At 47.5% G+C, this 22,473-nt stretch overlaps 6 protein-coding genes across 6 annotated transcripts; 2 read left to right on the forward strand and 4 right to left on the reverse strand.

The window, feature by feature from the left end:
* Positions 1-170: 170 nt before the first annotated feature.
* GGS25DRAFT_470378 (Zn-dependent exopeptidase) lies at positions 171-2,023 on the reverse strand. Its single transcript, XM_049259238.1, has 2 exons — positions 1,498-2,023; positions 171-1,424 (listed from the first exon to the last, which is right to left on the reverse strand). Exons 1-2 carry the CDS (start codon positions 1,693-1,695, stop codon positions 411-413), a joined length of 1,212 nt encoding a protein of 403 aa, XP_049121452.1. The 5' UTR covers positions 1,696-2,023; the 3' UTR covers positions 171-410.
* A 139-nt stretch (positions 2,024-2,162) lies between these two features.
* On the reverse strand, positions 2,163-5,285 carry GGS25DRAFT_470379 (uncharacterized protein). Its single transcript, XM_049259239.1, has 2 exons — positions 4,547-5,285; positions 2,163-4,466 (listed from the first exon to the last, which is right to left on the reverse strand). The coding sequence occupies exons 1-2, from the start codon at positions 4,888-4,890 to the stop codon at positions 2,672-2,674; spliced, it is 2,139 nt and encodes a 712-aa protein (XP_049121453.1). The 5' UTR covers positions 4,891-5,285; the 3' UTR covers positions 2,163-2,671.
* A 2,396-nt stretch (positions 5,286-7,681) lies between these two features.
* Positions 7,682-10,002, reverse strand: GGS25DRAFT_470380 (AFG1-like ATPase-domain-containing protein). The gene is made up of 2 exons (XM_049259240.1): positions 9,446-10,002; positions 7,682-9,387 (listed from the first exon to the last, which is right to left on the reverse strand). The coding sequence occupies exons 1-2, from the start codon at positions 9,699-9,701 to the stop codon at positions 7,979-7,981; spliced, it is 1,665 nt and encodes a 554-aa protein (XP_049121454.1). The 5' UTR covers positions 9,702-10,002; the 3' UTR covers positions 7,682-7,978.
* Positions 10,003-11,402: 1,400 nt separating this feature from the next.
* Positions 11,403-12,699, forward strand: GGS25DRAFT_34624 (uncharacterized protein). The gene is made up of 2 exons (XM_049258000.1): positions 11,403-12,588; positions 12,668-12,699. The coding sequence occupies exon 1, from the start codon at positions 11,735-11,737 to the stop codon at positions 12,374-12,376; it is 642 nt and encodes a 213-aa protein (XP_049121455.1). The 5' UTR covers positions 11,403-11,734; the 3' UTR covers positions 12,377-12,588; positions 12,668-12,699.
* A 2,664-nt stretch (positions 12,700-15,363) lies between these two features.
* Positions 15,364-17,987, forward strand: GGS25DRAFT_516972 (uncharacterized protein; the record flags this gene model as incomplete). The annotated part of the gene is made up of 9 exons (XM_049263304.1): positions 15,364-15,476; positions 15,603-15,648; positions 15,734-15,875; positions 15,931-16,102; positions 16,156-16,750; positions 16,807-16,875; positions 16,929-17,188; positions 17,246-17,886; positions 17,947-17,987. The coding sequence occupies 9 exons, from the start codon at positions 15,364-15,366 to the stop codon at positions 17,985-17,987; spliced, it is 2,079 nt and encodes a 692-aa protein (XP_049121456.1).
* Positions 17,988-20,358: 2,371 nt separating this feature from the next.
* On the reverse strand, positions 20,359-22,206 carry GGS25DRAFT_34763 (uncharacterized protein). Its single transcript, XM_049258013.1, has 3 exons — positions 22,084-22,206; positions 21,857-21,985; positions 20,359-21,791 (listed from the first exon to the last, which is right to left on the reverse strand). Exons 2-3 carry the CDS (start codon positions 21,983-21,985, stop codon positions 20,835-20,837), a joined length of 1,086 nt encoding a protein of 361 aa, XP_049121457.1. The 5' UTR covers positions 22,084-22,206; the 3' UTR covers positions 20,359-20,834.
* Between the last annotated feature and the right edge of the window lie 267 nt (positions 22,207-22,473).

Below are 22,473 nucleotides of genomic sequence, written 5' to 3' on the forward strand. Positions count from 1 at the left end.
ACCTGGAGCCGCCTTATCCGGATATTGATTCTAGATGTCTACCTAACCTAGGTAGGTTACCAGGATGTAGGTAAGTACTATTTCCCAAGTACCAGTGACATACACATGCATGTACTTACAATATCTATGGTACTACTAGTACATCAAGAACAGCAGCAAGTACATCAATGTAAACAGAAACTAAATATGGAATTAATCTCTATTCTAGCACCTATATAGGCAAGTTAAGAATTCGTTATCCAAACTCAGCAAGTCAATCTAGTATCATCCCAAGAATGTCCAACTATACATATATGCTTCAAAACTCCAAAAAAAAAAAAAAAAAACAAAACGCTGTATACCTACATAGGTAACAACGATATACTCCATGTTATGTGGGGGAATACAATAGACGGAGAAACATGGCTCATCTATAGCTCTTCCTCTCTATACGCGTTCTTCAGCTTCTCAAACTCGGTAAATCCCAACTCGTACACGAGAGCCAGAGTCATGCGCGCATGCTGAAGCATATGGTCAAAGGAGAGGTACTTGATCAAGTCATCAGTGTTGTGGATGTGCTGGTCTGAGTCGCCGAAGGTCGACTCGATCACAAAGGCCGAGGGATAGCCAGCCTTAGAGGCAGAAGCGTGGTCGGAGCAGGCGTAGCCACACTTGGTCTCGACCCAGGGGATCTCGCAGTACTCCTCGATGACCTTCTTGATGAAAGAAGTCAAGCTGGGGTCGACAAAGTCCGTGATCACACCGACACTCTCGGGCTTTCCGGCATCGAGGGTTCCTTGGACATAACCCGTCATGTCCTGTTGCAGCATAGCCTTAACATCGCGGCCTTGCTTTTCGTACTCAGAGAAGATGGCCTGACTTCCGAGAAGACCACCCTCCTCAGCGCTGTACCAGTGGAACTCGATTGTGTTCGAGGCGTTGCCCTGGACGACTTGTTCCGAAGAAAGGAGGATGCGGAAAGCCTCGAGGATGGTGACGGTGCCACTTCCATCGTCATCAGCACCAGGGGCAGGTAGGACAGAGGGCAACCATAGGTTGATCGAGTCTTGGTGGGCGCCGATAACAACGGTCGACTTCGACTGCCCGGGGATCGTGGCGATAACAGAGTTCTGGCCCCACGAATGCTTGAAGTGCTCGGCCTTGACTCCATGCTTGTCAGCGCCGGCCTCCTTAATAGTATCTTGGACCGTCTTCAGGAGCCACTCGGAAGACTGGCGACCGTAGTCCGACTTGTAGTAACGCGTGTGGAAGCTCGTGAACTTCTCGAGGTGCTCTTTCATTAAGTCCTTGGAGAGGTTCTTAAGCATCGGGTGAATCTCCGATTGAAGTTGCACCTTTTCGGGAAAGATGGGGGTGGACTTGGAGGTGATCCGCAATGCGCCAAGCTCGCGATGTTCAGTGATGTCCATGAACTGTCTTCCGTTCTGTGTGCGGTAATACTATTAGTGGCTATGATTCATGGCTTGCATCGTTACTAAATAGGGGGAATAAGCTTACGCGGCGAAGCTCCCACTTCTCCTCTTCAGTCACCCATGTCGTCTCGCCAGGAGACAACTCGATGAGATATTGTTCGGGAGTGTTGGCCTCGTCCAGGAGCGCGTCCATATAGGGGAGGACACGATTGGCCTCATTTGCTTCGATGAAACGAGCACTCACTGCCGCAGGCAGAACGAGTGCGAGAAGAGAGGCCTTCATGATTGCAAACCTATGTTGGCGTAAAATAACCGGAATAGGACAAGTAGAGTGATGAATCGATGACTATTTCGCGAAAGAGTTGCAAGATGAGATGAACGCTGATGATGATAGCTTGTTGTGCTACAAGTAGAAGGAACCTCGGGAGCTAATAGGGACAGTGACAGGAACAGGAGCACCTGATTGTCCAGGTGATGACCAATCTGGACCCCTGGATGTCTGGAGCACGGCCTATCTTCCTTATCGGGTAGTGGAAATGACGTAACTCGGCAGCTGACTCGCGTTTACTACATGCCAGTAGCTACATAGTACATGCCAGTACATCGGCATATGTATGTATCTACGTAGCGCAGGAACCTACCTCGATAAGCCAATAAGCGCCAATACATTATTACGTACAACTTTCCTTTCACATAAGCGCCCAATCACGAATAGGGGTCCATTCACCGGGCAAAGCAAGTCGTCGAAAATTAACGACAAAGCATCATTTGAGTTCTATCTGGGGTATTAACATTCGTTTTGACTTCTTCTTCGTAGATATTACTTTATACACAATAGATCAGTGCAAGCAGGACCTTCTTGGCTCGCCGGCCTGATCATTCCATGTAACCCTCATTTCTCAGTCATCCACTAGGCCTGTCAACCGCGTCGGTCTTCGGTGCCTATGTGTAAGTATGTATGTGTGTGTCTTCCTATTAGCGGGAGGGAAAAGGGGTAATAAAGATGAAAATGCCTCATTGCCATAAATCAACGGGTATCAACCCCCATGATGCCATATGCGGAGGATCCGAGTCTCGAATGCTATGATGCCATGGATCTGACACGGAAAAACGCCGAATCTGCAAACACCTAAATGCTCTCCCATACACACCCTCTCTCTCTCTCTCTGAAGTCAAACCTAAAGCCTAGAACCCATTCTTTGGCATCCCCTTCAACGCCACATACGCCAAAATCAGATGCACATAACCCTCAACAACACCTATTCGATGGCTTCGGATTTTATAGGATGGTGAAGCATTGCTCTTAAGCACATGCGACCTGAGTTCTTCTCCTCGAACTTCTTTCCACCTTCACCATTCTCCTTTGCCCCAAACCATCGCCGCCAGACAGCACCGCTGAAACCCGCATTATAGTAAAAGGTGCCACCCTGCATATTATGTTCACCCCAGCCAAAAGGACTATCGTGCGGCGCAGTTGGATAGTTGAAAGTGTTGTCCATGATATTCAGCGGCCATTTTCGGTCAAAATAAACCGGATGAGGTGCATAGACAGCTTTAAATCCATGGTGCAGAGCAACAGTTGGGGGCCACATTTCCGGGAACATAGTGCGATGGAATTGGAAGGTCTCATTGTGCATGGTGTTCAGCAGCTCCCTGGAAAGTCGTGCCACGGTGATGATTGCTACACGGCGAGGTGGTGTTTCAATCGACGTATTGTATCCCGAGACATCGTTGCGGAAGACCCAATTTGTCTTCGTCGGATCAAATAGCGGATTGAATACGATTAGATCAGCATCTTCGCCCACTCCCCATTGGTAATCATCATCCTCAATCTTTGTCGGGGGTATGTTCTTTTCAAGAGACGAGGGCCTACCAGCGCCGGCAGTCGGGAAGTCCACAGGTCCCCAAACTGGCTGCTCGTTCCTTTCTTTCGTCTCACGTTCCACAAGTTGGGAGAATTTGGGCCAGGAACCGTGAACGCCGGGAATCCAGAATCGGGAACTTCGCTCCCATAACAGTTTCCGAGGTTGTTCAGCTGCCCAAGTAGCAACGCCATTATGAAACTCATAGTAGTGACCGGTATATCTTATATCCATCTCCCAGTTCCAAACGAAGTCGTATTCCTGGTGTTGCTGCGAAAACCATTGCAAAGCGAAATGAGCACTTCGATAGACGCCATAGATATCGGATTTCGAGTGGTTCTCAACATTATCCTCGTCGCGGAATGGTCCAGGATAAAACGCCCGCATTTGCGGAACCGACCACAATGTTGTTATACCCCAAAATTCCTCTGGAACATTCTCCCTCAAGGTTTGGTTGTAGATCTCCTCTGACTCGAAGATTGGTATAGTATCATCCTTAACATGGACTAGAAGGTGCACATCGTATTCTCCACCAGATTTCAATGAGAGCTCGTTGATCATGGCGCGTAGGGATAAGAGCTGGATGTCAGTGTACTGGTAACCAGTCCATGTTCGCAAAACATAAGCTGATCGCTTCACTGCCTTCTTCAGGCCATAATTTTCATCAGCTTGTGTTGCGTTGGACTTGAATCGCTGCCAGTTCTTCTCGAAACACTTCTTCTGCGCTTTGCCCCAGTTCACATTGCGATAGTCGATCTTGGTGAGCTTCTCTTGAATCTTCTCGGCTCCAGTGTGTTCCGAATTGTTGGAAAGTCCAAGTCCTCCTTCGGCGGGGCTGTAGCTGTAGCCGTATGGTCCAAAGCGCCCAAAACGTTCCCAACATCTATCCGCTGCAAGTCCAAGGTTCTCGTACGAACCCCAATAAGGAGCTGTCATGCCATCTGGTATACCGGGGTAGGCGTAGATATCCGGTGCGGGGTGTTTCTCACTTTCATCCACATAACATTCCAGCACAGGTTGGTGATCCTTGAGATACTTTTCAGAGTTGAAATCAGGGAAGGGATTAACTGTGATTGGGTCGAAAGTGGGAGTCTTGTGAATTTGCGGCCTTGTCTTGGTAGTTGCTTGCTGCTCAGGGATCCAGTCTGAGTAATCAATAAGCGAGCGAATGCCATTGTAGAACCCATTCAGTCTGTGGTGCACATGTTAGAATTCCCCATCTATTTTTATGTCATTTCCAAGACATGTGTCAAAGATGTGATGCTGTCTTACCTGGGATACAACTCCCAATGATACGGGATTCGCTCCGTCTCCTCGGCCTTCTCAACATAATAACGTCGTGCGCGAAAACTTCCACCAATGAAAAGAACAAGAGTAAAGAATACAGTGAGTGTGATAATGAACAGTCTTCGAGGGGAGGTCCGAAATAAGCATCCTAGTCGTCGACGAGGTGTCGATTTACCTTTGCGCCAGACCTCCGACATGATGGGCGGCGACTCGTCTAGGGGCGAACTTGTATGGCTTAAGTCATGGGAAGGTAACTCATCGTAGATGAACTTGGATTTCGAAGGTTTTATGAAAGGAAGCAACGAGAGAGCTTTCCTAAGAGTACCCATCCTAAATGTAGGTAATATGACAAAAACGACCGAGGCGCATGTGATGGGCTTGGTAGCTATCGAAGGATTGGTCTTGAAGAAGTGTAGGGTGTTGTGAGTGTCGTCCTTCGTTCAGCATTACGATGGATCTTATGGTAAGTACAGTGATCTTTCTTTCTTCCCAGAGACAGTAAAAAACGAAGGAAGGGGGAGGTGGAGATAAGAGGTAGTAAAGAGAGGTAGGCTACGAGAAATAAAAGAGTGTTAGCGAGTGTTAGCCCCGAGGGCCCAAGACTTGAAGGAGTGGAGGAGATTTGGCAGGAGTTAGGAAGCTGGGTTGAACTCCACTGAAAAGAAAAGACGGAATCTCGTTTCGGTGGGCTAAACTAAACTTCCAGGGAAGCAACGACGGTCTCGCAAATGATTGCACCCCACCTATACCGACATGGGAAGGTAGGCCCGGTTGCTGCAATAACTGCAACAAGCAGTGAGCAACTGTACTACATAGTACTTGCTAGGACTTGCACATACCTAGCCCAGATGGTTCCCCGTGATTGGTTACGAACCAATCGTTCGTGAGGCACTAAAATTTAAAGATCTTAGGGTGCATTGGCAAGCAAGGGGTAGCGGTATGCTAAAGGAGTTGCATGGCTGCACTGATAGAGTACCGTACCTCCCTATTGCTTCAATGTCATTACCTTCAATGTTCGCTAAAGGTTGACAGTCTGCCATGTGTACTTAGTTAATATTTGAGCTTTAGTAAGGACATAGTACCCAATCTTCTACAATATATTTAGAAACATGACAAATTCTGCTGGATCCAATAAGTCTTCCTCAATGCACATCTATTATTGCGATTAATCTTTGATTATGATGACGTTCATGTAGTTACTAGAATAATAAGTGCATATTATATGTGCCTCTATAACTATCTAGTTAGGTAGGCACGAGTTCCAACATTGTTCCTACATACCCTGGGGCCCTAGTAGGTTATGTATGTACTACCTAGGATTAACTATGTAGTATGCACCTGCATGTGTGCACCTCTATACATTACATTATATGCATAATTTCAACCTACGAACAAGATTAACAAGATTGAATGCTACCTACGCAATCCGTGAACTACACATCAAATCTATCATACCCAAATAGTAAGGTGCGTTTAATGTTCAATAGACATGAAAGTCTTCAGTATTAGTGTATGTCTCCTTTTTATACTTGCTCATGTGATACTGATATGTACAATGGGTTGAGGCTCTGTGCTCCACGCCATCATCGTTAAAGATAAAAAAGCCACCCCCACACGTGGCCGAGACAGATGCCGTTGATGAGGATTGAAAATGGTCAGATTGTGTTGTGCATATTGTTATATGCATGTACTTATTAACTGTCGTTACGCAGGTAAGATTATAGACATTTGACGCTTTACTCTTAACGGTGTCGAAAACCTTCAATGTTATCATCTGGTACCTCAAAATCAATATTTGTAGTGTAAATGATGACAAGTGCGTAGTGTATATGCAAATCATTACTGCTAGGAAACTTGAAGCCTTTTGTCTACATACATAACTAACCTTTCGTAAGATATGTAACTATTATTATGTACATAGTCTATATCTAATGTAAGAAGCATAAACCGTTGAATGTTGAACAAGGGGCACGACATAATACATATAACATGTGCAAATCATGTACCCCATGCAGCATGCACATTGTACAAGTGTTGTACTACTCATCCTACGGCGGTCGAAATTTGCCATCGGGCCAAGATCCTACGTCAGAAATTGCCGCTTCAAGGGTTTGCTACACTATCAAGGAAATTCTCCGCCAACCTTTTGGCACAGGAATGATGTTAGGTACCTAAGGTAGTATTGTAGGAATTTGTGAATGATGGAGCTTATGAAACTAACTATTGCGAATATTATGATCATAACAAAAGAAGAAACTTTGAAGTTCCAAATGGGACTGCGCGAACAAAAATGTGCAAGCAGACCTATTCATAATGTCAAAGGTCACATGACTGACTATATTAAGTCGAACCAGGATAGTATTGGGTAACATTTAAAGCTTTCAAATCCAATTACGGCAGAATTCCCAGAACCCCTATTACATAGTACATATCCGATCTCAACCTCATCTCATGTACATATGAGGTACATACCTAGGTTACCGCGTTTTAAAATAGACTTCTGAAAAATCCACAACAACATCTCGTAGGGCGTCGGAAATTTTCAAATGAAGGGTCTGGAGGGGTCTGGGCTGGCCAACTACCGCTACGAAAAGGGAGACGGACCCTTTAATAGTATCAAGTCTCTAGTTCGCAGCAGTTGACTATTAGTTTGATGATGGTTATGTAACTCAGGCTCCCACGTGCCTGCCTACTAAGGTACGTATTGTAATTACATCGTGGTAAAGAAAAAGAAAAGCACCAGCCACACATGTGCAGACCATTGGCATACCGATGATCTGTCGCTTGTAGGCGATCATACATAAGTGTAGTGCAATGTTTATGTGGTTACATGTACGGCGCAATCAACAGGTGGTAAATGCAGTGTAACAGATCAAACATGCATGAGCCATGTGTGTGATATGTATGTAATATGCTCGGAGTTTCTCTAGAACGGCGAATTACATTACGCGAGCCTCTTTCGACCATAAGGCCATCGTCCATTTGATGAACTAACCTCGTATGTAGTTTGTGTTTAACATCGTGACATATTGTGCCACTGTACGCGTCAAGGGACAGGGAAAGAAAGCCATCATTATGAATCATGACACACGTGAATCACACGCCAGAACTTCGACCAAGTCCGAATAACATATCAATAGCAAGTAGCGCTGTTCAAACTACTACTCGCATGTATGATGTCTGTCGTAATCTAATTTATATACGGTAAACATCCAGGGATGGATCTATACCCAACGTACAACAAAATGTTGTCTATCAACGACGCTGTAACCTCGCACCGCTCAATGTATCCTGTTCTTATTAATCGACGAAAGCCAGGGAGAAACGCCAACCATGCTAGCCTATAATTATTAAAAAGAGAAATTCTTCTTTTGAAAAAATTAAAGGAATTAGGGAATCATCATGTCTCGTGTTGTGTCACATACTGTCCTCCATCTGTCGACTTCTGGCTTTCACCCAACCATCTCTTTCGTTCTTTCCTCCTTGTTCTTCCAAGCCCATACCACGCTCGACCCATTCTTTACTAGACATCTCACTCAGTCGTGATAGTGCTCGGGCGAAAGCGAACCGTTCCTCTTCACCGGAGAAGAGACTCGAGTTCTTCAACTGGTCAGTATTACTGCCAATGTCCTCCAGCATATGCTGCATATTATGACTGAAGGACTCGTCCATCTCCTTGTCTACAGCTTTCCCATCCTTTTTCAGGGGCTCCCGGAGTTCTTGGGGCGAAATGAACAGTTGCGTTAGTGGAACGGCCGTGGTTAGGACGAGCTTGGCCCGGGATTCATAAACAGCATCAATAAATGTGATGAATCGTCTCGCCAGATCTCGCTCACGAAAAGTCATTCCTGGGATATCGGAGATTATAAAGGCATCATAACAGCGCATTAGCTCGATGTAGTCGGCAGCACCCGTAGCACGGCCGATCAGTTCCTGGAACGTGAACCATGCACAGCGACCACTGACCCTTGGAACGTGGATTTCGCGGCCCCACACCTTCTGGGTTTCTGAGTGAGGCTCTGTAACGTCTGGATCTCCGAGAAAACGGAGCCACTTTTGGATGTGCGATGCCGCGTGGCTATCCAGCGGTGTGTGGTATACCCCAGATGGTGGTCTGGGGATCTTTCGGTAATCTGTGGGCGAGTTGAGGTTGATAACATGGAGCCGCGACTTGAGAAGATGGATCGCCGGTATAAAAGACTCGCGCTGTATCCCGTTTTTGTAGAGCTCGTCTGGATGTCTGTTCGAGGTTGTGACGAGCACGACACCGTGGGACATGAGAGACTCCAAGAGTCTCCGCAAGATCATCGCATCTGCCACATCGGTACACTGGAACTCGTCGAAACATAGTACATTGGCCTGCTCCGCAATATCTGCGGCTACGAACGGGATCGCATCTACATCGTTCCCATGGGCCATCTTCATTTGATGCAGTCTCTTGTGCACATCCTGCATAAAATTATGGAAATGGATTCTCGTCTTGGACTGAACGGAACTGGGCAGCGTATCATACAGGAGATCCATTAGCATCGTCTTCCCACTGCCGACATCGCCGTAGAGATAGAGCCCACGTGGTAGGGTATCCGGAATGCCCTTCACAGCCGAGTTCCCTAACTTGGGGCCGAACCAGGAAAATAACGATTTGGCAGGTTTTAGGGAGTCGAGGTTCGGATGCACTACGGGAGGTGCTTGGTACTTGACCAAATCGTCGTGCAGACTTTGCAGGTTTTGGATAATCCCTCGTTGGTGCTGGTCCTCTCGGAGGCGCCCGGCTTTCACTCGGCGATCGTATTCTTGGATCGGGCCATGGTTGTCGGGTACTTGGACTGTGCTAGAGGTTTAGAAACGGAAGCCTGCATACATGTATGATGTTGGTTCGCTTACCCTCGTCTGCAGTGGTTGTCACAACCGTCGCAAGTTGTCTGAATCCACTGGGGGGGAAAGCGGGTCGTGGCGAGACAGCAGGCGAGGACCAGCGACCCACTGCTGACTGGGACGATCGGGATAGTATTCGTTGTCTTTCGAAAGCCCTTGTTCTATTAAAGCATCGGGTGCATATGCGACGCCGTGTCTCGAGTCTTACGATGGTCCGGGTAGACAGAAGTCGCACGGGAGGGGTACAAGAAGAGTAGGGTCGCATTATTGTGTGTGTATCAGATCAGATAGGTTCCTTATTTCATAAACGACAGCAAACCAAAAGGGGGAACTGCATCATAAGGTATCGATATCTAGGTATTTAAAAAAAAAATGAGAAGAAAACGGGGGTAGTTAGGTAGGGAATTGTATGTACAGAATATCCAAGAGAAGATGACTTGCGAAGGCGCAAAAAGGAAATGTTTTTCTAGGTATGGATGCAAGTTGTATGTAGGTACTAGAATCACAACCAAAAGGCGACAATGAGGAAAATACCCTAGATATTCACTTAAAACGTTAAGCTAACGATACTCTACAGCGGTTTTGGCACATGTGTGCTGATGGCGTCAGGGTATTATTCATTTAAATAGCCGACAATTACCGGAAAAAACCCCATCTGAAGGCATTTTATTCCTATATCCCGCCCTGCGTGCAATTAACCCGAATCATACTATTTTCGACCGAGGTCGATTCTGTGGGGAAAGTGGGTTAAAAAGTTAGAAAAGTCAGATGCGGGTATTTTTAAACTCCCAAGTCAGGTCCTATTACATCATAATCCAGCTTCAATTTTTGCATATTTCTAACTCAATATTTAATTCTTAATAATTAATTCTTAATTAATGTTTTCAATCTTTTCTTTCTGATTGCAACATCCAAGAAACCGGGACTTACACACCTATGGCAACGATGTATGTAAGATATGTTATCTAATCTACCCGAATCAGGGCCATCAGATATTGGTACTATAGCCAGGTATGTATAAGACCAGGCAACGTATTATCATTTCAACGATTCCAGCCATGTCTGTCAGGGTCATCTCATCAGAACTGCCAGACTCTGTGCAACCCATCTTCCCAGCCGATCAAGAAGGTTGCATGCATATTCTACACATCAGCGCAACAACCCATAGCCCGTTCGGTGATCCTTCCTATCCCTCCCTTTCCCTTTTGGGATTTCGACCACCTGATGGTTGACTGCAGCATTGATGCGACGACGTTGACTATTTGGTAGAGTTGGGAGGGAAAGGGTTGCAGCGAGGCATAATCGGTAGGATAGAAGATCTTGCCATACTAACTACCATAATATTAGAAGTAGTGTAACGGACAGAGGCGCACGTGAATGGTCATCGCGCCCCCTTTACTTAGCCTATTTCATGCCTACATATATTTACTGCCCCTACCTAGTACTGAGTAAGTAGATACTAGGTATCCCGAGCACACTCAACTACTCGGTACGTGACTACCAGTAGAAATCATTGACAACCGTAAGGCTTTGTTATCACTCCTTCAGTAGATACTACACATATAATGGATGGTGTTTTTTAAGTCACTAGCGATAGAAATCACCTAGTTAGGTTAGTCCCATGTGGCGCTGAGCGGTCTTCGACATGGTGCGTGAATCGCTATTACCTAGGTAGGTTAGGTTGCTTGCTTGCTTGATCAGTACCTACATTTGTTAGCTGTCTTCATAATTCTTGACTTTGTGCATTTAGATTCTGATCCTAATAGGGGCACTGGGATAATGACTGTAACAGGATCGTTAAAAATAGTTGGGCACCTAGGTACCTACCTTCACCATAATAGGGGCAAACTTGACTGTGATGCTAACCTCAAATCCGTTTGTTGGACATTTCACACCAACTTCAATGATATAATGACAATGTGGTGCTGACTATGGTAACTTGGGTTTTGATTTGCAAAAACTGTCCAGGACTTAGCCTAGTGACAACAGAAAGTTCAAAGCATCCGTGACTGTATCATCAACTACAGCACACCATGAATTACTTCGTGAGAGACCCTTCATAACAGTGGTAGTACCTCTCTCATGGCGAGAGGGTTAAATAGGTGTATCACTCTTTATGATGTGCCTTCTGCAAGTTTGTAGGCTAGATATTCATATTCGATGATATGAAGGCTAAAGAACATACGCGCTTTATAAAACATCTCCCAACACCCCCGTACCTTCTACATTTCCTCGGCACCTTGACATTACACAGTACTCTCCCGATACTCACCACAAGATTCCTCTAAAGCATCTAACATGGCCGATCCGCGAATGCAAGCGGGCCAGCCCGGTACTTCGTACTTCATGGAATCGCCCGCAGTGTTTCCAGAGGCGACCAGGCCGAAGAAGGGTAGGGGGCGTTTTTCTTCCAGCACCTGGTTCAAGAGCCCCCGGGACATAACTTGGACCATAGACTCCAAACTAGACGGCCGAGACAAGCCATCCGGGTACGACAGCAACTCGCTCATCACGATCCTCCGCTCCTCGCAGTGCGTCTGCGCTGCCGCGACACTGATATTCTATGTCTTCACCATGTCCGCGCCCGCCCCCTGGCTCCTCTTCTTCGCGGTCGCCATGGGCGTTCTCTCCGGCGGCTGGAGCATCCTCGCCCTCTACCTCCGCCACCAGTACGCGATATGGCTCGTCATCGCCGAGATCGTGCTCGCCATCGGCTGGATCGTTCTCTTCGCCACCAGCTCGGCCGCCACACCCGAGGACGCCAAGGCCGTGACGTTCCATCTGGGATTGCTCGCCATGGAGGCTTCTATGGTTCTCTGGATCCAGACTTGCCTGTTGGCAGTGACGCCCTTCTTTCACAAGATTCTGCCTTCGGTGTTCCTGGGAAAGATGAAGATCAAGAAGAAGAAGGCGACAAGCGATTTGGAGATGGTGAGATGATGATGGCCCTCTTCTTTGGACCAGCGACGTCTTGAGAGATGCTGACCAAAAGAAATTCAAGCAACCCCAATTCGAAAACGCGGGCCCGGGGCCCATACCGCAGCGCCACGTAACGACCTTTGAACGGGGCCGGGAGGCACCGCGTGCGCCCTTCGAGAACCCTGATCATCTTCCTGCCGCGCCTACGTCCCAGCACCAGCAACCATCACCATGTACGTCACATCATAGTGCCGAATCGGTCGAGCATGTAGGTGGACTTCGAGAAGAGCACACAGCTAACAATATGTCTAGATCACAACGAACGAGATCTGACAAGTCCCTGGCTGTAGACACTTCGTGGGAAGATGCGAGGAGGGTTGCCGTTGGCGGTCGGTTGCCATCCTCGGTTAGCCGGCTGTCTGGGCAGTCCGGGTTGTCCGAAACACCAAGCCTTGGCCGCCCGTTGGCAGAGCTCAGTCATGAGATCGATCGTGAAATCCACCGATGGGATAGTGGTGGCAAGCGACGTCCGTATTAAATCAATAGAGGGACTGGTGAGCCACAGAACCATAGAGATATATACCTATATACCTACATACCTACCTAGCCTGGTGCCGATAGATCGATATATTGGCAACTAATGGGACACCAACACGCGGCTCATATATCATCAGGGGTGTTGCTGTCGACCATATCCGATTTCGTCAGGCAAGGGGAGGACATTTATAGCACGATCCAGGGATTCTTTTTGTGCCGAATTATTTTGATAATTTACTGCATTCACCCATCGTACGATATTCTATACAATTGTAGTGATGTGCATTTGCAGAGCGACGTGATAAGAGAAAAATTTGACCTCCCTCCTTACCTACCTACCTTGTAAGTAGTAGTGCTGACAATAGATGTATGTAGGACCTGGTGCTACGTTGTCCAGCGCTTTGATGCTGTAGGTGCTATGTATGTAGGAGGGTCAAATACTGGGTACAAGATAGGGGGACACCGCGACTTAATGATGACCTAGTACTAGGTACCTTATGTAGGTATGTAGTAGTAGTTTGATGGGCTCGGACTATGGCGTTATTTAGAGGCTTTTCGTTGGTCAAAAAGGGCCTACCTTTATCGGCCGTCATGATTGGCTTTTCTCACCGTCCTGGGTCTTTCCCTTGCGCGGCCAGCTCCTAAGCATCGAGCATCGCCGGGGGGGAGGGTAAATGGTGGTGAGTGAGCGAGTGAATTGTGCACCCTCAGCGGAAGTTTGTCTTCTAACTCGCCGCCGACATAGGATCTTTTATATCCGCGGAACGTACGAGAACGGACATACATGACGTGATGGTAGATTACCCAATGAGAGGCATTCGATGATAAGGGAGTGCAGAAGCGGCGCTGATTACATATAGTATCGTTGAAAAAAGGCCGGCTTACAGAAACGTGTAACGGATCTCGAATGCGGAAGAGGGCCGGATATGATGTGCTAGAAGAGGTAAAGCATCGGGAAAGGGATTCGGCGAATGGTGGAGGCATGTCTACTGGGTGCTTGACCTACATGTTAATTGTATACGTATAGTAAGTACACTTGGCAGTAGATGTAAGTAGACACATAGATGGCGATCAAAGCTGAAGAAAGTGATTGCGTGGCTATACCTAGGTAGGTAGTGTATTCAATGTTGGAGTAGTATTTAAAGGAGAGAGTGAGGAGAGAGTGCCTAGGCACATACATAAACCACATAAACCACATAAACCTAGCATTGAGATACAAAGAGTGGATTTGAGGCCTTTAAGCGGAGCGGGCCGGGATCAGGTATGTAAGTACCCTATCGGCCTACATACAATGTCATACATTCAAGGTTAGTAGTATGTATATCCAGTAGGTTCTTTAAGTGAACTGTTGTTTAGCGTATCCGCGGGGCTGGATGCTACTACGCTACTTAACTGTACCTACCCAGGTATACCTATACTTAGTAACTAGGTACAATACAATACCTAAAACACTGCCACCTGCAGGTAAGTACTACATATGTAGCTAGGTACATGGATTTAGGCCCTATCAAATTGTATCAATGATCAATCAGCTGCACAACATTGAACGTTAAATGTTATAGGTAGTACCCTAACCTACATAGTAGGTACTATGTATGTAGGTTACTGCAGGTTACTGTAGGTAGTACTACAAGGCAATCAGGACCCCCCTTGCTTAGTGATCCCCCTGGTTAATTAACCCCCTTCTTATCTTAGAAAGTCTCGAAAGACGAAAGATCTTATCGGGGAAAGTTCAATGCAAATGTCTCATGATGCTTTCCACGCTTTCCACGCTTTCCCACTACTATTTCCCACATGCTTCCCACCCCCTTCATCTTTAAATGTCCAATAATATGTCAAGGAAGCTGACTCGTTCAACGTGTCTAGTCACCTACCACCCAATTCGACGCCTTCATTCTTAAACCCCCCATTCGAACCGCATCATACCTAACATAGAAGATTTTCCTTTTTTCTTTCCCCAAGCCTAGTTTTTATTGATCTAGATATCTATCTACTACTACATATCTACCACACATACACATATATGCCGGCTCTCAAATAGAGAGCTAGCTATAATACCTACAGTGTCTTTTTACCCCGCTCTCAGCTGAATTAAAAGCCCCCCAGAGTCACGAATCCGTATGATCCGGTCAATCGGGAGTCTTTCTATTGCTTGATCATTTTTCTGATCTCCACCGCCTACAATCTTCAGAGATCGAAAAAGGGGAAGAAGGGCAAAAAAGGGAAAAGAAAGAAGAAAAAGAAAGTAACAGAAGAAAAAAAAGAAAAAGAAATTAAGGGACCCTCCCCCGCGAGCCGCTATGCCTTGTTTTTCCACCTAGTCTCTTAAATCTAATTACCTAACGACTCGTGGAACGGCCTATCTTATTACAGATAGGCCTAATTACAGATCTACCTACCTTACAATAGCACCTCACCGTTAGGTACCCTAGATAATTATATGTTGATTCAATCACCAAACACCAAACACCATGACGATGTCAGAGGGAGACGGTCAAAATGGGGCGCAGAGATTATCCGTTCAACCTTCGGCGCCTCGGAAGAAGTTTGCGGTCCCTCCTGTTAAGAATGCCTGTCTATCATGGTACGTCGCAAGCCGCAAGCCGCATGTCGCAAGTCGCAAAGATCGGGATTGTGCCATCGCGCCAATACCTACCTAGGCAGCTAGCGAACATGATTGATGACTGTTCATGCTAACGAGATGCCAAAGTCGTGCCTCAAGGACGAGATGCAACGGTGAGCATCCGTGCGCAAGTGTACGCTCTACCAGACGTTTATTTCATCCCTCGCATCTAATAAACAACCCCGAGTCGCTTTCTAACTATTCTAACCTTTCTTCAGTGCGTAACCAAAGATCGCGAGTGCGTTTATAAACCTAGTAGGCGAGGGGGACCTCGTATCCGCAAGAAGTCTCGACCGCTTTCGGACTATCAAGATGTCGCCCTCTCGCTACCTTTTCAGCAAGAGGAACTCCCACAGGACTGTGAGTAAAGCTGACCGGCCGATTCCCGGATGTATCATTGCTGACTCAGGGTTAGCGCTTCTACTCGAGAATTATATCGACCCTGGGGCTGGCCTCAAGCCTCTAGCTGATATATGGAGGGACAGTGATGCTATATATGACAATCTATTTCAAGATGCAATGATGAATACTGCTCGTGATATCAAAATCCCGATGGTTAGGACTTATGGCGGCAACGACCGGGCTATGTGAGTTGTCTCGTCTTGTAAATCCTGAACCTGCTCGACTAACCCAACCTTAGATTGAACGCGTATTATATCTGGATTCATCCTTATTTCCCTATCCTGCCACCACCAGAAACGACACCAGTAGTTGATCAAGTTATGCCTCTTCTCGAAACTCAGAGAGACAAGTTTGAGGAGCCATCTTCGGCCATCAGTCTGGCCGTCTCCTCAATCCTGGCTCTTATACCATGCCCTCAGGACACCAATCCACTTGATGCAGAATCAGTCCGTTGGAGGCGCACATACTCGCAATTTCTCGCAAAGGCAGCGTTGGAAAGTATCGAGATCGAGTCCGAGAGGCCTGAATCCTCTGTTGAGCCGCCAAAGGCCCTGGATGATTCCGATGAGGAGATTTTCCGAGAAAAGTTTCACTCACAGGTTCCTCTTGAATTAGAAAGTATCATCGCCCTCAATCTTCTTAGCGTCTATGAATATGCGCAGCGTGGGAACTTGAAGAAGATGAGAGCGAGGACTGGCGCAGCTTTGGTGGCTGCAATGTCTCTATCGCTCCATACGCGCAACGACGTAGAAGATGAATATTCTGAGGCGCGACGTCGCGCCTGGTGGATGACTTACATTTGTGTTTGTCAGGGATCCATTGTCAGCAACATCGTAGGTCTTCAGTTCACCTTTCAATTGCATGGGGCGCGCTCGCTAATGTTCATTAGCCACCGACTTTTGAGGTGTTTGCATCTAGTTTTACCGCCAAGTATCCCACTATCAAAGCGGACACAGAGGTATGATATTCTACTTTGCGCATATTTTATGCCTCGTTTCTAATCATCAATAGGCCTGGCCCTTGTTTGTACAGGCCCAACAAGCTATTCTAGCAGCTACCCAGTTCGTTATTGAATTCAATAAGGCTAGAAAAGATCAAGCAGACATGACGCGTATTTTCAACCGAATGAGAGAGCTTGAACGCCTTTTGGAGCCTCTGATCACCAAATCCGAGACATGGGTACTGAACTCTTCGTTGACGCAGCCAGTTGACAAGAGGGAGTCTGTTTTATCGCAGTCGCTGCGGTGTATCTCGCGCATCAAGCTAAACAGGTAAAGTCGACTCCCGGCACTCTGCTTGTCCTACATTTATGCTGACATATGTTCTAGTGCTCGAATCAAAGTGCATCGCTACTGCGCTTTCTTTGACCTCGCCGTGTTTTCTGTAAAACACTGCGATCTAAAGAGCACAAACGAAAAAGAAGTCGCCGAAAGTCCCGACGTGGTGCAACTTCAATCATGTTGCACTACGACGATGAGCGGGACTCCGTCCGCCCACTCTAGCCAATCTGTGGGATCAGTGTCGCCCACTCTCTCCAGTCGATCCACACCTAACGCAGACTGTTGCACTTTTACCTATCAGCCTGCGCCAGTGTCCCTTCAGTTCCCATTCACCACACACCAATCATCCAAGATTTGCCTGAAATCTGCCTTGAATATCGCCCAGGCGTTTGATTCACTGCCTTACCCGAACCCCAGTGGGTTGCTTTGCGATACGCCCTGCTACATAGGGCCGAATTCCTCTCTGATCACACCGAGAACAATGCCCTCGTTTGCCTGTTGTGCAATGCAATGTAGCTATGCCTTGCTCATGGTCAAGGATAGAACAGAGTCGAGGTATCCGACCGTGGTTGGCGAAGCAAGTCCTCTTGTCGACAACCTTCGTGATCGTCTTCAACAAGGACTAGTTTCCATACTAGTGACCCTTGAAAACTACGCCACATCTTTCGAAGCTTTAGGGGGAATGAGAGGTAACTTTGAATTTCCTGTTTCCGAATGTATATTGGACTAATAGCTAACCATTGATATAGATCAGATTCGTGGCAAGGTTGACCTAGCTCTGGGGTTTTGATGGGGCGTAGGGTACGTTTAAAGCTCGGGTAGGCAAGATCTGTGGGTATTGATTGGTTCTAAAGATATGGCTATGGGTTGGTCAATCGTTATAGGTTTGGATACTCTCCTTCTTTGAAGTAATGCGACATATTCCCTTAATGAATGGGGGATTGGAGGACAAAATCGGGTGGTATGTAACGATACACACATGGCTAGGCGTAGTAGTAAAATATCTAAACCCTTCGTTATTAAGAGGATACCCCAATGTATAAATATCAGTAGGTATATAAGTGGGTATCGAGACATTTTGAGCGTAAAGCAATGCTAGTATGAGGTGGATGGATACCGTTTCAAGGAGTTCATAGGCAGTTGATAATTCACTTGAAAATCACCCTTCTACGTATGATTTGTTATCCATTGTAACGAAAACATACCTATCTCCTAGATATAAATACTATCCATGGATGTATCTAACATTGAGCATCAAAGTACTTAGGTATATGTACCGTACTTTGTGGGACTCGGAGCCGGGCAACCGGCCCCATTTGATCTTCAATATCATAGAAAGCGGGGCCGATCCGGTGCCGTGAGAATAGCCGAATCGGGAAACTGTCTGTTGTCGAGTCTTTGTATGCCAATGTGAAGTAGTGAAGTAATGCGCATGTTTGTCGATTTCAACAGATGGTAAGTGATGTTGAAAAGAGATATATATAGATCTCAAGGCCAACTTGAGCGTATATAGGAATTCACTGTGGAGTGGGTGCTGTAGACGAGCGGTACAAGGCACGTAACTACACCACTAACCTGAGGCATCCAACAGAAAATGACAATAAATATAGAAAATTACCGCCGTTGAGCTTATTTCTTCGGGACCTGATCCATCTCAAAAACCACCCAGTCTTATAGAGACATGGCCACGGCGAAATAGGTACCTTGTACCCGACGTCGAAACTTGCTTCCTCAGGCTCGCTACCTCAAGCTGGCTGCCTTAGGCACCCGAGCAATGCGGTCTATTTATCAACAAGTGATTGCGTTCATAGAATAACGTCTTTTTTTCTTACTTTGATCATTACATCGAAGTGCTCACTTGATCCGCACAACACATACTTGTTCATCGCAGAAGAATCTTTGTACGCTTACCCTCGCTCTCCAGAGGGTATCTTCAACAATTCTAGGTCGTTATTCGATGAACACTTGAATTACGGATCAATTTAATCACTTCTTTTTTCAATTAAACCTCTCACATCTATCTCAATTTATTAATCTTCTCGTTCTCCCGCTACCCAACGTTCCTCCAGAATCCTCACTGGGGTGTTTCCGCCAAATACTCTCAATACAAATTCATTGCTTTAGGTCAGTCAATTCCCCTCCCCTTCTCTTCTCTTCGCTTCAATTATTTCTTTTCAAAAAATCAATTAAGAAGCTGAACCTAACTCTTTACTCCAGCAATCAGTCAACCAGCTTTCGTGCCCGTGACAATGGACTCCATCCGTTCTCACGCCTCCAGCGCCGACGCCGGCGCCCGTCCCGCCTCGCCCGGCCCAGACGATCAAGCGTCTGTTACCGCCGTAGACGTCGCCTCTTCGCCGATCGCCCCGCCCGAAACCCCTCGCCGCGAAGACCTCACCTTCAGCGTCACCCCCCGCGGCATGTCCATCGGCGAGTCGAACCGCTCCGCCTCGCGTCCCTTCCACACCGAGGAGCAGGCCGCCGGCGTCTTCAGCCACGGCTGGCTCGACGAGCTGATGATCGAGCGCCAGCGCGAGCGCGTCTTCGTCCTTGCGCGCCGCCGCCGATCGCGCCCGCGCGTCGCGGCTCACTGGCGCCACCACCACCACGAGCATGCCCAGCCCGAGGCCCCGACCCAGAACAGCCCTGTCGGTAGTGTCGCCGCCGCCTCGGCTGCTGGATCGGTCGCCAGCACCGTCGCCACCGCTGGGAGTGGCCGAAGCGTCATGCTCGACAACGAGAGCGACGAGCACGTGTTTGGCGGCGCTGGCCACATCGGCCGATACATCGCGGGAGATTTCCGAGATTTCGTAAGCTTACCTGCCCTGCTTACTTGCTTTTGACCTACCTGCTTCTTTGTATAAATAAGTAAGTACACGAGCTAACGTAAAAAAAAAAAAAAACAGGAGCAGCGACACTACGGAACCATGCCCCGCGGCGGCTACTTCTACGCCTACGACGACGACGACACCCCCGCTGACTCTGTCGGTGGCGGCGTTGCCGTTGCTTCCGAGACTGCCGACGGCCCTGCAGCTGCGACCTAGGGATTCGCCTGCTGGGACCAGTTCACCGAGGCCCAGATGGTCGTCATCTGCTGCCTTCTCGCCATCGTCGCGCTTGTCCTTGTCTGCGCCATGATGTGGGCCGTGCTTCGAGGGCGAGAGTAGACGGGATGCTATTGCTTTTTGATGCTCTTTGTCTCTTTTTTGCGGCTTGTACTAGGTTTGGGTGGGAAGAGTTGCTTGCAGGAAAGTTTAGGGCTTGAAGATGCAGAGAAAGGGAAAAAGAGAATAGGAGAGATTGAACAAGATGGTTACTGGAAAAGGAAACACTGATACGATAACTTTGAAGTTGGTAAAAAAAACAATTGAATGCTGTCTAGATGTGAAGAACCAGAACAATACAATAACTCCATGTGCTTTACCTAGGCGCCTATGTCAAATGCGACTCCTGCTTCTTGATAAGTAACCATAATTTCCTTGTTAAACACCGTCCCAAAACGATTAGTTGTACAAGGAGGTTCAGAGACCCAGGTCCTTTACCTCAGCTGTAACTGGCCGAATTTGTGTCCAATACCGATCAAAACTTCTCCCTGAACACTAAGTAGCATTATAATCAACCAGTTGACTAGGTACCATTACAAGTACGGATCATAAGCCGTGGATATTTGCGGTGCGTTTGTGGTTCTTGCCGGAGGATCATACGTAGCCCTCGCATTCGCGTTCTGACCGCCGTGCTTCTTGATCGGCCCCATGGCGAAATCATTGGGGTACTCGTGAGAGAAGTCGTCTTCTGCCCTGAGGCGTGCTCTATCGCTTCCAGGGGAAACGCTGCGGCCCGGCGCAATTGGGCCCTGCTTTTCGACGGCGACGTACTTACGTTGCCTGAACGTGGCGATCCGGGTGAGGAGGTTTGAGCCGGACTTGCCATCCGGGCCGCTGGCGAAGATGCCTCCTCGGCTTCGCTCGTTGCGTCTGTCCCTCGGAAGAAGTAAGGTGAGAATAAATGCCAGAAAGACTAAGATCGCAGCAGTGAATGCAAGACCAAACATCTTGGAGGTCGTCTGAGTCTGGATTCCGGAGCCGCCAAGAGCATTGTTGAATGCGTCTTTCAATTGGTGAAACTTGACGATGGAAGCGATAGCAGACGCGAGGAGGAAGACGAAGGCCAGCCCTGAAGTGAGCTGGCTGAAGACGGTCACGCTGGGGAAGCATCGAGATGCGGCAACGAGGATGAACGACAACGCTATGAAGATAACCCCGAGAATGTACCCAGCTCCGAGGAACGTAGAGACTTTACCGTAAGCCCGAATCTGGTCGGAGTAGGCCGAGGAGAATCCTTGGATCGAGGTGCTGCGAAGATCAAGATCGGAACTGGGGTCGAATGTGAATCCGATCTGAGGCTTGCCGCAAGTAGTCGAGCCGTCGCTTTCGGAACAAGCCGTCAGGAGATTGAGGCTGTAGGTTTGCGAGAGGCCCAGGGACTCGGCAGTCGCAGCGGAGCCAACCCAGTCTTGGCCAGTGAGTGTGGACAAGTCATTCAGGATCTGCGAGCCACTGAGCTTTGCTGGAACATCGAGTGCTGTCGTATCGATCTAGAACGAACAAGTTGGTGAGTATTCCCAATCACTGAGCGATAGATAGATATTCATTCCCTTACCGTTAGATAGTCTGCGACGACATGCCCGCCGATCCCAGAAAGGAGTATCAGGAGACTGCAGAGAAGCGAGAGGGATAAGAATAGAAGCGTGATCGCCCAGTAAACTGACGGTGCCTTGCGTGTAGCCATCTTGGTAGAGTGGTTAGAACGATCAAAGTGTTGTCGGGTTGAAATGACAGCGAGCAAGGGATGAGTCGCTTTAAGACTACGAGGAAGTAGGAAGATACCTAAAGGTTAGGTGGTACGGGGTATGCATATCATATGTATATATCATCACGAAATTCTTGATCTAGGGATTTATATAAAAATACCCTAACTAAGCATTCAATGCCATCGACTTCTATAGAATGCGACAGGGGGCTGCTGCGGGTGTGGGATTCGCTTTATTTGTTGGCGGCATCGTTTCATCAAGAATGCGGGTGTCCAAGTTTCCCATTATCTTCAAACGGATACAATTCTATCCAGGCGGCTGTTCACTGGACGGTTAGAGGTGGAATAGCCCCTAGACAGGGAGTATGTGGGAGTGTGTGGGAGTATGTGCTGCATGGGCTGCATCGTTGGTGACCTTTCCGGAATATTTTGGCCCAACGTTGAAAGAAATCTAAACATAGACATTT

Source organism: Hypoxylon fragiforme, assembly GCF_022984875.1.
Source record: "Hypoxylon fragiforme strain CBS 206.31 chromosome Unknown GGS25scaffold_1, whole genome shotgun sequence".
Taxonomy (NCBI): domain Eukaryota; kingdom Fungi; phylum Ascomycota; class Sordariomycetes; order Xylariales; family Hypoxylaceae; genus Hypoxylon; species Hypoxylon fragiforme.